The sequence below is a fragment of the Dysidea avara genome, chromosome 1, assembly GCF_963678975.1.
Source record: "Dysidea avara chromosome 1, odDysAvar1.4, whole genome shotgun sequence".
In the NCBI taxonomy this organism is placed as follows: Eukaryota; Metazoa; Porifera; class Demospongiae; order Dictyoceratida; family Dysideidae; genus Dysidea; species Dysidea avara.
Window position 1 is genome coordinate 48,451,751 of NC_089272.1, and position 11,734 is coordinate 48,463,484.

Genomic DNA, 11,734 nt, shown 5'->3' on the forward strand with positions numbered 1-11,734 from the left:
AGAATAGTATCAAGAGTTAATAATATTATGTGACCAAATCTGCAAGAACCCCACATGTTAGTGGATTTACAAATTACATTTTTCTTTACCTAAAGGAATGGTCAACTGAAATTTCAGCTTTGGAAGCCAAGAAATTTTGGAGTTAACAGTGCTACAAAGTGGTAACAACAAAAATCTATTTTTGTATAGTAAATCTCATTACTACCATATATGGTACAAAATTTTGGTAGGAGACTTAGATAATTTTTTTTGTATCATGTGTAGCATCAGTAATGTACTATCCCTCAGTTAACTAGTTTATAGACTACTCATAAGTCATATATCCAATAAAGGCTGTTTCCATATAATAGTTACGTACATGAAAGAAAATGATTTATTCAATTAATACATTTGTCCAATCGGTACAGTAGTACCACACCCACCTCTACAGGAGAGTAGGATCTGGTGATATTGGTCAGTATTGGACACTGATGTGTTTAAAATACATTAATCCAATCAGAATGTCTTAGGATTACATCATCTACTACATGTAGTAATGGAGAACTAATAAATTGACAGGTGATCCAAAAATCCTAACCAAGAGACTGTATTCCAAATGACATCACGACATAAAATGGCTGTGGCTATTTGAGGGTATTCTAACAGTTTCAAGTGAGAGTTCCAATGGGGCTTAATAAGATTCAAATTACTGGAAGAAAATATTGACCTGAAACTAACAGGTACAATATAGGAGTATAAAATCTATTTTCTAATGCCGGGTTAGAATTTTTCAGCTGGTTTTCAAAGTTTAGAAGAAATACTATTATTTTTTTTGCTGTAATAACCAAACCTGGTAGTTTCACCTCAACATCTTGTTTGTTAGGCCTCTATATCAATCTTCGAAATCTCGATTGCCATTGGTGATAACAATAAGAGTCCCCCAAATAGAAAATTCCTGTGACGTCATTTGGAATACGGTCTATATCACCAGACCCTATACCCTAGTGTGGAGGTGTGGTGTGGTGTGTGAGTAGTCCGTGGGTAAATAGGAGAACATGTTGTAACACATCCTGAATTAAACACATTTAAATGACACATACAAATAAGGTAGTACACATACCTTATTAAGGTGAACTGTCTGATTTAATCACTTGACAACCACAACAAATCCCTCATGTAGACGCCACTACACTGGGTGGATCACATGATCAGGACACTGGCGATTTATAAAGTTCACACATTGTCAAGTACACATTTTGATTACTTTATTCTGTACACACAGTACAATCTGATTGGCTAAGTCCCCAATGACATCATTTCAAATGATCTTCATTGTACACATCTACTTTCTCCATCTGTACAGAAAAGACACTTGTATGGCAGCTCTTCATCACCAACACTTACTGGTAACTTCCTAGTAACAGTAGTTGTGTGGTTGTCATGGCTACATAGTAACAAAACGACCACACCATCATCCCTCACACACTAATATGTACCAATCAACCTCTCTAGTTAGAATATTATCATATCGTGTAAACAATTAGTAACCATGGTAATAATAAATTACATCATACAAAACAAACAATATAACAATTTAACTGATAACTTGTAGTCTCTTGTTGTTATACTCCACAACATAAACACTACCAGTAGAATAGTTCATGGCCATACCATTAATACCATAAAATTCTCCTTGTTGAGATCCCATCCTTCCAAACTGTTCTATTAACTGATGGGTGGGGCTCAATACTCTAATTTTATTGTTTCTACCATTAAAACCAGCTATGATGTGACCATCAGGGCTAACAGTAATGGCACATGGGTCATCATATAGTTCATCACATGATTCACATGCTAACCTACTAATAAAACTGCCAGTATGACTGAAGAGACTAATATGATCACCAACAGGGTCACTAACTAACACTCTATTGTCAGTATCAATTGCTATTCTAACAGGACGCTGAAATTTCCCAGGCTCGAACCCATAACTGCCAAATGTAAATTCAAAGTTATCATCTTGTTGGAATACCTGGACCCTGTGATTCCCCCCATCTACAACATACAACATTTTATTACTACTGAAGACTAGTCCCCTAGGTCTATTAAACTGGCCATGGTTGTTCCCTCTATTGTTACCAATTATTGATAAGAGTTTTCCTTGTAGGGAATACTTCTTCACTTGATGACTACTGCTGTCACTGATAGCTATGATGCCATCCTTACTGACTGCTACACCGTGAGGATCGACCAATCTGTTGCCACCACTGCCTTGTCCAATCACTGCTAATAAGGCAAAGTTACAGTCCAGCACAATTACACACTTGTTAGTAGCATCAACAATGATGACTTCATTATTAACTCCTATAGCAACATCAAGGAGTTCACCAAACTCGTTCCCTCCATAATGAGTCATCACTTGGCAGTGTCCTTCTCTCATCTTGCTGTAGTCTCTCAGTACAACTGATATACTGCAGTAACATGACAGGATCACATGATCTACTGTACACTAATAATACTGGTGATGTCACTTCCTGTATGTACAGGAAATGAGATAACATTATAGTGGAAAGTTTGAATGATAATCTCTTGTATGTTTTGCATGTATGACACATTGTATGGGAAAATAATACATGTATAGCTATTGTATAGTAGTGTGACTGTATAGACTGACTGTGTAGTAGTGTTAATATGTATAGTCATTGTGTAACATTAGTATACACTAACTGAATAAGTATAAGTGACCAGATCTGCGAAAAAGGGACATAATCGCACAAACCTAAATTTACAGTATAAAGCATTGAATACATTGGGTGAAATACTTGCGTATTATTGAAAAATTCCGTAAATGTTTTTAACCCCTCTTTTTTAGTGAAGGAAGGGACTAACAATAAAAACCTGGATATCATCTTATTCGCCTGCTCAAGTGGAGTTGGAAAATCTTTGTTTTGTTGCAGTAGACCCAACAACACGTAAGTTATGAGCGTTTGTTTACGTCATGTCGAAGCAATCGTACGCGATCGACTTTTCTTCATGAATTTTGCCTTTTTATGCAGTGAAGAAGGGCAAGTAAAGGAAAAACTTACCCAGTAATTTATTCCCCTGTTCATGGCGAACACGATGGTGAAACGTTTAGCTCTGTACCTCGATCCGTTGGTAAGTTACAACTGTTTTTGTAGGCGCCTGTAATTTATTCTCCCTATACTTGCTGTACAAATCGATTTTTCTGTTGTTGCTACTTTGTAGGGCTTGTTTGGCATATGAAGCTGAAATTTTGCCAGTGGGTACACTTGGCTACATAGATTATAAATATTCAATAAACAGGAATTCGGAAAAAATGCGATTATGTCCTGTTTTCGCAGATCCGGTAATACAATCACACCTCACATGTTATCCACAAAACACTCTAATAGAACACACACTATTCCTTACTTGTGAGGTGGGATGTGTTGTCCATCAACTACAATTGATATCATGTGATCTCCAAGTGTCCTGGGAGTGAAGGATGCTGTATAGTTTCCACCACTAACATCCTTGACTGGTCCCACTACTATGGCTTCTCCAGTTTTGGTGGTCACGGACACTTCTACTTCACTACTCTTGTCATCAACAATGTCACCATTGACATCTCTAAGTGTTACCATTAGTGACGTCTCGTTGTTCATTACTGTCATTGTTGTAGGGAAGGTCACTTCACACTTGCTGGGATCCAGAGGTACAAATTCTCCCAACTTGGTCACCTCCTCACAAAGACGTTCCACTTCTTCATGCCCCACTTCTCTTTGTTCCTTCATTACTGGTTCCAGTCTTGATCTCCTCTTCATTATCGTCAGGTGATCTTTTCGTCGCTCCAGTATCTTCCTCCTCCTAACCAGTTCAGTGGTAGTCACTTTGTTCTCTCTTGTTTTCTTCAATAGCTCCAGACAATTCTGTAGTTGTGTCCATAGTAACAACAACCTCTCCAGCTGTAGCTAATATCAAAACAAAAACAACAATAACTGGAGATACATCTTTACCACTACCAATCCCAGGAAGAACTACTTTGCAGCATAAAATTACTGATATTCACATTGGTGGTTTAGCTTTGACTGTCAATTTCAAGCCAGTTTCAAACCTTTAAGACATCGGAAAAATAATGTGTTTGCTTTAATTTTCTCTAATAGAGAATGCTAAATGGTAGGTGGGCAGAGTTCATCTATTACATGATATGGTTTGGTATGTAAACCTGTACAGGGGTTATAATTGACAACACATGTCATTTGCGGTAATTAATATTATAGTTTAAACTTCAAAAATGAATCAATTTGATTGGTCGAAATCTTGTGTACATGATTTTGCTGGTATTTGTTGTCACACAATATCTATATTAGAACTACTGTATCATGTCACTGAGACAATAACACTTTTGTGTGGCAGATCATATTGAATTTATTTGGTTAATAATCAATACATTAATATTGAAAGGGACACCCCCCAAAAGTACATAAAATGCATAAAATGGTGTAAAAACACTGATTTTCATGCATTTTTGAAGCGCCCATAACATTACGTAGTGATACCAACAAAAAACGGTCTGCTAATTACGCACATAATTCTAAGGAATATTTTTCAAGACTGTAGCTGCAGCGGATATGTGGGCCCAGCACTGTTTCTGAACCCGGTTCGTCATTTTTCCCAATGCGTAATGTATTGTGGGATTCACCTGTTACCAAGACTATGGGAATTCACCTTAAACTAATTAGTCTAAACAAAAAAAAAAAAAACAGTCTGGAACATTATGTACATGAATAATACTTCAGCAATTCGAGGGAATTGTACAAAGAGTTGTTACCCTCGAGTGGGCCATTCAGTTTAAAGACAAAAATTAAGGAAAGCCGCTTCAAGAAAGTGCCGCGTGAGTAACTTAGTTTAGAATAGCCTTGTTCTAGTCTCTGTAGGCCTATATAAACAGACACCATGTTTTCTAAGCCAATGTTTAGTGGGTTTCTCGTACGTTTTTGAACTTACCATATCGGTAGATATGCGGAATTCTGCTAAAATCAGGAAATCTTATTAGGTTTGCATCCCAATGGCTAATTTCAGTATGTTAAAGAAAATGCCAGTAGTGTTGTTGAAAGTCACAAAGTGAGCCACAAAGTCCACCTGAAGTCTCAGGACCATATGTCTGAGGGTTGACATATCAGACAGACCACTCATGTTACAACTACAAAATAATACCTTTAGTGCGTTCTCCCTCTTGTCTGCTCCTTCGGTGATATCTGCTATGACTTGTTCTTCTTGTTTATCAATGACTTTTCTAAGAGCATTAAACATCTCCCTTGTCCTCTCCATGTTGTGCTCCTTTCTGCCCCTAACACGTTGTCTCATTTCCTTCACAACGGACACTGCTCGTTTCGTCTCTTCTAGTAAACCCGTCATGTGATCCACAGCTTCTCCCAGTCTCCTGGTTTCTTCATTAGTCACACTTGTAATGGTAGTATACCGGTGTGTTGAGTGACCACTGGAGCAACAATGACTACATAAGTCAGTTCCACATTGTATGCAAACATAGTAAAGTTCTCTTCGTAGATGAACAGGACAATATTCAGAAACGGGCGTGGCGGCGGGATACTTCAACAGAGCGACGCACTCTTCGCTACAGTTAATAGCATCTTGAAGTTGGTCTGGATTATCAAAATGTTCCATCAACACTTGACACTTCGACACGGAAGGAAGGAGAGCAGAAGCCATTTTGACCAAACGCACGGCACACCCTTTGAATAAACAGCTAGTACTAGGCGCGCTTAAAAATTTTGAAGCCGTACGTCTGCAGGTCATCTTACAGGTTTTTGCAATTGAATTCGTCGCCTTTGCGATTGAATTCGTTGATATTGCAATTGAATTCGTCCCGTTTGCAATTGAATTCGTTGATATTGCAATTGAATTCGTCCCGTTTGCAATTGAATTCGTTGATATTGCAATTGAATTCGTCCCGTTTGTACTAGTAATAGCATGGGTAGCAGTGAAATTTGGGATAAATATCACGAGTGTTGTATTGGAAATGGGGATAAATTTCACGAGACGAAGCCGAGTGAAATTTACCATTTCCAATACAACACGAGTGGTATTTATCCCAAATTTCACTGCTACCCATGCTATTCCCAGTTAATACCATACTCGCTGCATATACGCATGCTGTCCATTAGCGTTGCCATGTACGCAATTTGTCACTATGTACTAAACACGCGTCGACACTAATTGGCGCTACATTGTTAACATAAATTCTAGCCAATGAAATTGCAATTACAACTTTTTCACTGCTGTCAGTGAAATACGGGATAAATTTCACTGCTACTATTGAGACTTTTGTATGGGCAGTGAAACAGGTATGGTATTAGCAATTGAATTCGTCGGTTTTGCAATTGAATTCGTCGGTTTTGCAGTTGAATTAGTCGGTTTTGCAATAGAATTCGTCGCGTTTGCATTACAATTCGTCATAAACAAAACGGCTTCAAGAAACCAACCCGTTCATTAAGAGATGACGGAACTATTTATGCCTTGGAGAGTTACACTTGAGACACTAGAAAGTAATTGGAGCTGGTAGTACGCGAAGTTGACTGATGATAGCTGTCTGACAAGTTAATTAACTTGCTCGCGAGTGACCACACCCATCGCGAATGGCGTAGTAGAGTTTGGAATGTTACTGGATATAGACTATGTGCGATCTAGGGCGTGGCACTTATTACATCATTAAAAAATCACGTGAAAAACGCATCCGCCATTTTTTGAGGGCAAAAAGGAACAAGTGATGCCGTCGAGTTGCTGTGCTGTTGAGTGCCGAAATCGTTGTAAAGCGGGAAAAGTTACATTGTACACCTTCCCTAAGAATCTGGTGCGAAGAAGACAGTGGATACAAGCTATTCACCGTGAAGCTTGGGAACCAACTCAGCATTCTCGGGTCTGTGGAAGGCATTTCATTTCAGGTAGACACGGGATGAAAGTGTGTAATAGTTATACTGTAAATAATCAGAATGCTGCTTGGTTAAGTGTAATATTTTGTGAATGCACTACAACCACTACTGAAGTTTTTCTGTATTTTACAGGAAGACCTTGCAGGTTGAAATGGGATCCTGACTATGTTCCATCAATATTCTCATTTAAAGAGAGAAATGAAGAAGCAGATAAAGATAAGTTGGCTAGAAGTCATAGATTGCAGAACAGGAGAAGGAGCTATGCATCAAGTACACGCTCGAGTACACGTAAGGCATCACGAAAGTGCAAATCAACTACTACTCGTGATCAGGTGCCACAAGTTGAAAATGCCGAGGAGTTGATGTCGACAGGAAATGATATAACTGATAGCACTGAAACAATGGATAATGAAATTTTAAGTAGTGCTGTTGAGACCATGGAGATTGACCATGAGCAGCATTGTGATGGTCCTGACGATTCTTCTGTGTTACATCAGCCCTGAACGCTTTCACATCTAGCAGAAGAATGTCTTAAGGGATACATACCTTCACTTGTAATGATCATTCATAAGCAGCAGCAGATTATTCAGCAACGACATCACGTTATTGATGCACTTAATGATAAAAAGGTGTCACTGGAAAAATGTCTAGATGAACAAAAAGAGTTAACTGAAATGGTGAAAGAAGAGCTGCAGACTGCATCTGTATTACTCAGCCCCTCTCTCCGAATGAAGGATGATGATGAACAAACTTATTTTTATTCTGGTTTGCCATCATATTCTGCATTTACCACACTACTTGCTTTGCTTTCTACTGTTTTACCTCCGTACGAGCACAGAGGAATAAGTCATAGTGACCAGCTTCTGATGGTCTTGATGAAACTGAGACGGGCAACAACGAATCAGGATCTAGCTTATCGATTCAGAATTGATGTAACCAGAGTGTCTAAAATTTTTCATCAGTGGATTGATACAATGGCCTTTCAGCTAAAGCCTCTAGTAAAATGGCCAGAAAGAGGAATGATCCGGACCACTATCCCTGACTGTTTTAAGCCAAAGTATGCCCGTACAACATGTATTATTGATTGTTCAGAAATCTTTATTCAACGCCCATCTTCATTAGCAGCAAGAGCCGAGACATATTCTAATTACAAAAGTCATAACACTGTGAAGTTTCTAATTGCTATTAGCCCCACGGGTGCAATTATCTTTGTTTCTAAGTGTTGGGGAGGACGTGCCAGTGACAAACACATTACTGCACACAGTGGGTTTTTGGACAAGCTGATGCACGGTGACTTGGTTTTAGCTGATAGAGGTTTTGATATAACCGAACCTTTAGCTCTTCGTGGTGCTTCACTAGCAATTCCTCCTTTCACAAAGGGAAAACCCCAACTCTCACAGAGGGAAGTGGAGACAGCTAGAGAATTGTCTAGGGTGAGGATCCATGTGGAACGAGCCATTGGGAGGCTCAAAAACTTCAGAATTTTACAGTCAACTCTACCAATCACCCTGGTGAAATCTGCTACTGATGAAGAATTTTGTACCATTGATAAGATCTTATTTGTATGTGCTGCATTATGTAACTTGCAACCACCTTTGGTTTAAAATTATGTGAAGAAATTATATACGCCACAACATTTTAGTTCATCAGTATGTTATAAAGAATTCACAAATCTAAAACTGAACTATGATGCAGAATATAAAATGGGATAGTACATAATCACATATTAAGAAAATCAAATATTACAGTTAGGACAGAACCAATCTCCTCTAGGGGCTCGCTTTATGCCAACACATTTGAAGTGAAACCATGAAATCTTACACTCAGAATTATCACAGCAAATCATCTTTCCATGCTCACCTTCTTGACAAAAACAGTATGTAACTTCTTCATTGCTGGTGGCTACTACAGTGGTGGAGCTGGACAACTCACTTACATCTAATACATTGCGAGTTAGGATTTCTGGTAACATAATTTCTACATAAAACTTCGTTAGCTTTCTAATCAAACTTTCAGTGAAGTTAGAATTTACTTCCATTCGCTCTATTAGAATTCCCTCGGGTGTCCATACAACAAAATCACAGTACTGTTTGCAGCTAACTACAAGCTGTCCCTGTATCTGTGTATAATATTTGTGATTCTGACGAAGCCCAGTTTCATTTAAAAATGAGTTTTTCAATCTGTGAAGCTGTGATGGGTGAGTACCTTTACCCGAAAAAGGGCACTTAATCTCCACAATTCCTTGTCCACCACAGCAACTACATTCTACCAATGCATCTGGGCTTGCACCCAAAAAAGGATATTGGGGGTTAACAACCAACCCAGTCAATGTACACCGGAATCCTTGATGTAATGATGACATTTTGGCAATGTATTCTCTCCTTGCTGTGTCTTCTTTTTCAACTCCCCATTTAATGGCCGGAATGTGACTGATGTCCACATTACATAGCAACCTCTTTAAAAGACTATCAGGACTATTTTTTTCCTTGAAAGTGAAGACATCGTGGAACAAAGAAGCAGTAATACGACCTTGTCGTTGACTATACCAGTCACTGCTTAGCCTTTGGGTGCGTGTTGCTAATTCAATAGCCATAGCTTGCTCATCAGTAACAGACAAGCTTACAAACACTTCTTTTGACAACTGAAGCAACATTTCCTTACTCAGTTTTTTGTGTTTGGGATCAAATAATTCAAGCAAAGGCTTTGGGATATTGGGTACTACTTGTGTAGTCACCAAGGAAGAAATCGATGCATCAGCACTGGATGTTGTTGATTCCATCACGGGTGTTGTGACCATTGATGTATCAGGACTCACTGATGATTCCACCACGGGTGTTGTGACCATTGATGTATCAGGACTCGATGATGATTCCACCATGGGTGTAGTGGCCGTTGATGTATCAGGACTCACTGATGATTCCATCACGGGTGTTGTGACAATTGATGAATCAACACTTGAGGATATCATTCCTGAGTCAGTTACAGAAGCTACAATTGGTGTACCAACACTCGATGTCACTTTGGATAGCTGAGAATCGTCATCAGGTTTTGGAACAATAGTAAAGACAGAAGCATGGGGCAAACAATTATTGATTGCACTGTAGAGTGTTTCTGGTGGTATTTGTGACAAATTTCTTTGCTGCTTTTTAGCTGAAGAAGTAAACTCACTGCAAGTCTGTTTTCTTTTAGAACTGTGTTTAGGCTTTACAAAATTAATATTTCTGACTTCAGCAGGATTTATCTGTAGAAAGATAAAAATTTATAAACACTATTACCTAATTCGTAAATACAGCAATATGATAACTCACATTTTCTTTATACCAGTTGTTCCAATTACAGCTTGTGGAGGTGCACGATGGCTTAGTAAGACCCAATCGAACAGCAGTTTCAACCTTGAAAAGTATTGCCGCTATGTGACTGCACACTTCACCCAGGCTACATATTAAACCAAGAATGACAATATATCTGTACTACCATGTAGAACTTACCCGGCTTTGCAAGTACAATGTGCTGTTATAACTTCAGCATCAGCCTTCTGCAATATGACCCAGGCCTTATGGGCTTGATCTGGAGTCTTTTGACTGGGGTTCACCAAAGCTTTTAGGATGACATGATTCCCATGCCCATAGCAGTAGACAGTGCGGACATGACCGTTGCAAAAATAGTTGTACGCGTCCAGAGACTTGTGGGCTTTCAACTTTTCCTTGGTATAAGGCCCTTTGGTTTCGATTAAATATGAATATAAATCACCATACACCAGATCTGGCCACTGTGTCATATCATCCGTCCACGATTCCTCGCCAATAGAGTATGGATCAGGTAGTACTTCATCACGTATTGTGAGCTTTTCAACATAGCGTCTTTGTGCTAAATAATCTAACGATTTAAAATACTCAGAAGTCATAATTTCAACATTCGCTTTTGCCCTCAAAAAATGGCGGATGCGTTCTTCACGTGATTTTTTAATGATGTAATAAGTGCCACGCCCTAGATCGCACATAGTCTATAGGCTGTAGAGGAAGAATTATTGCCTTATAAAGAGTTGTTTACTACTGTTGTACTTGAACAAGTTCTTGTAGCAGCTGCTACATCATGTTTTCGTGTTTCCTCCAGCTGCCATTCTTATTACGGACGAAAAAAGCGACGAATTCAATTGCAAAAGCGACGAATTCAATTGCAAACGGGACGAATTCAATTGCAAAAGCGACGAACTCAACTGATTGCAAACGGGACGAATTCAATTGCAAAACCGACGAATTCAATTGCAAACGGGACAAATTCAATTGCAAAAGCGACGAACTCAATTGCAAACGGGATGAATTCAATTGCAAAGTCGCCGAATTCAATTGCAAAAACCTGTAGGGTCGCAGCTAGTCTCGCGTGGCCAGACCCATTCTTCGCGCGGCGCTTATCGATTGATAATTATAAGCGCCTAGCTGCGAGAGGTTCGAATAGCAAAGCTGTTCTGACACCCTGAGCTTTTTCAGGGTGTTAATGAAACACCTGGTTAACTTTCATCACGCCACGTCATATTGCGGGTTGTTAACAAATTCCTTTCTGTTGACAGTAAGCCACCAGTCGGCCGCAGTGGAGTGATGAAAGTTAACCAGGTGTTTCATTAACACCCTGAAAAAGCTCAGGGTGTCAGAACAACTTTGCTATTCGAACTATACCAGACCCGGTGCACCCGGTTCTCGCATTGTTATCCGGGTACTTACCCGGTAGTTGTTAGCTAACCGTCAGGGGCGTAGGGAGGGGGTTCCGGCCCGGGGTTCAGGAACCCCCTGTAAAATTTAGACTTCTGC

At 39.3% G+C, this 11,734-nt stretch overlaps 4 protein-coding genes across 4 annotated transcripts; 2 read left to right on the plus strand and 2 right to left on the minus strand.

Annotated features, from left to right (window-relative positions):
• Window positions 1-315: 315 nt before the first annotated feature.
• LOC136266595 (E3 ubiquitin-protein ligase TRIM71-like) lies at window positions 316-5,960 on the minus strand. Its single transcript, XM_066061598.1, has 6 exons — window positions 5,197-5,960; window positions 3,412-3,950; window positions 1,384-2,450; window positions 1,244-1,334; window positions 1,100-1,195; window positions 316-1,049 (listed from the first exon to the last, which is right to left on the minus strand). The coding sequence occupies exons 1-3, from the start codon at window positions 5,794-5,796 to the stop codon at window positions 1,574-1,576; spliced, it is 2,016 nt and encodes a 671-aa protein (XP_065917670.1). The 5' UTR covers window positions 5,797-5,960; the 3' UTR covers window positions 316-1,049; window positions 1,100-1,195; window positions 1,244-1,334; window positions 1,384-1,573.
• An 806-nt stretch (window positions 5,961-6,766) lies between these two features.
• LOC136266812 (peroxynitrite isomerase THAP4-like) lies at window positions 6,767-8,570 on the plus strand. The gene is made up of 2 exons (XM_066061837.1): window positions 6,767-6,941; window positions 7,062-8,570. Exons 1-2 carry the CDS (start codon window positions 6,767-6,769, stop codon window positions 7,430-7,432), a joined length of 546 nt encoding a protein of 181 aa, XP_065917909.1. The 3' UTR covers window positions 7,433-8,570.
• LOC136247175 (uncharacterized) lies at window positions 7,487-8,533 on the plus strand. Its single transcript, XM_066038811.1, has one exon. It carries the CDS (start codon window positions 7,487-7,489, stop codon window positions 8,531-8,533), a length of 1,047 nt encoding a protein of 348 aa, XP_065894883.1.
• An 11-nt stretch (window positions 8,571-8,581) lies between the features above and the next one.
• On the minus strand, window positions 8,582-10,874 carry LOC136266587 (uncharacterized). Its single transcript, XM_066061589.1, has 3 exons — window positions 10,418-10,874; window positions 10,238-10,364; window positions 8,582-10,170 (listed from the first exon to the last, which is right to left on the minus strand). Exons 1-3 carry the CDS (start codon window positions 10,831-10,833, stop codon window positions 8,665-8,667), a joined length of 2,049 nt encoding a protein of 682 aa, XP_065917661.1. The 5' UTR covers window positions 10,834-10,874; the 3' UTR covers window positions 8,582-8,664.
• Window positions 10,875-11,734: the final 860 nt, after the last annotated feature.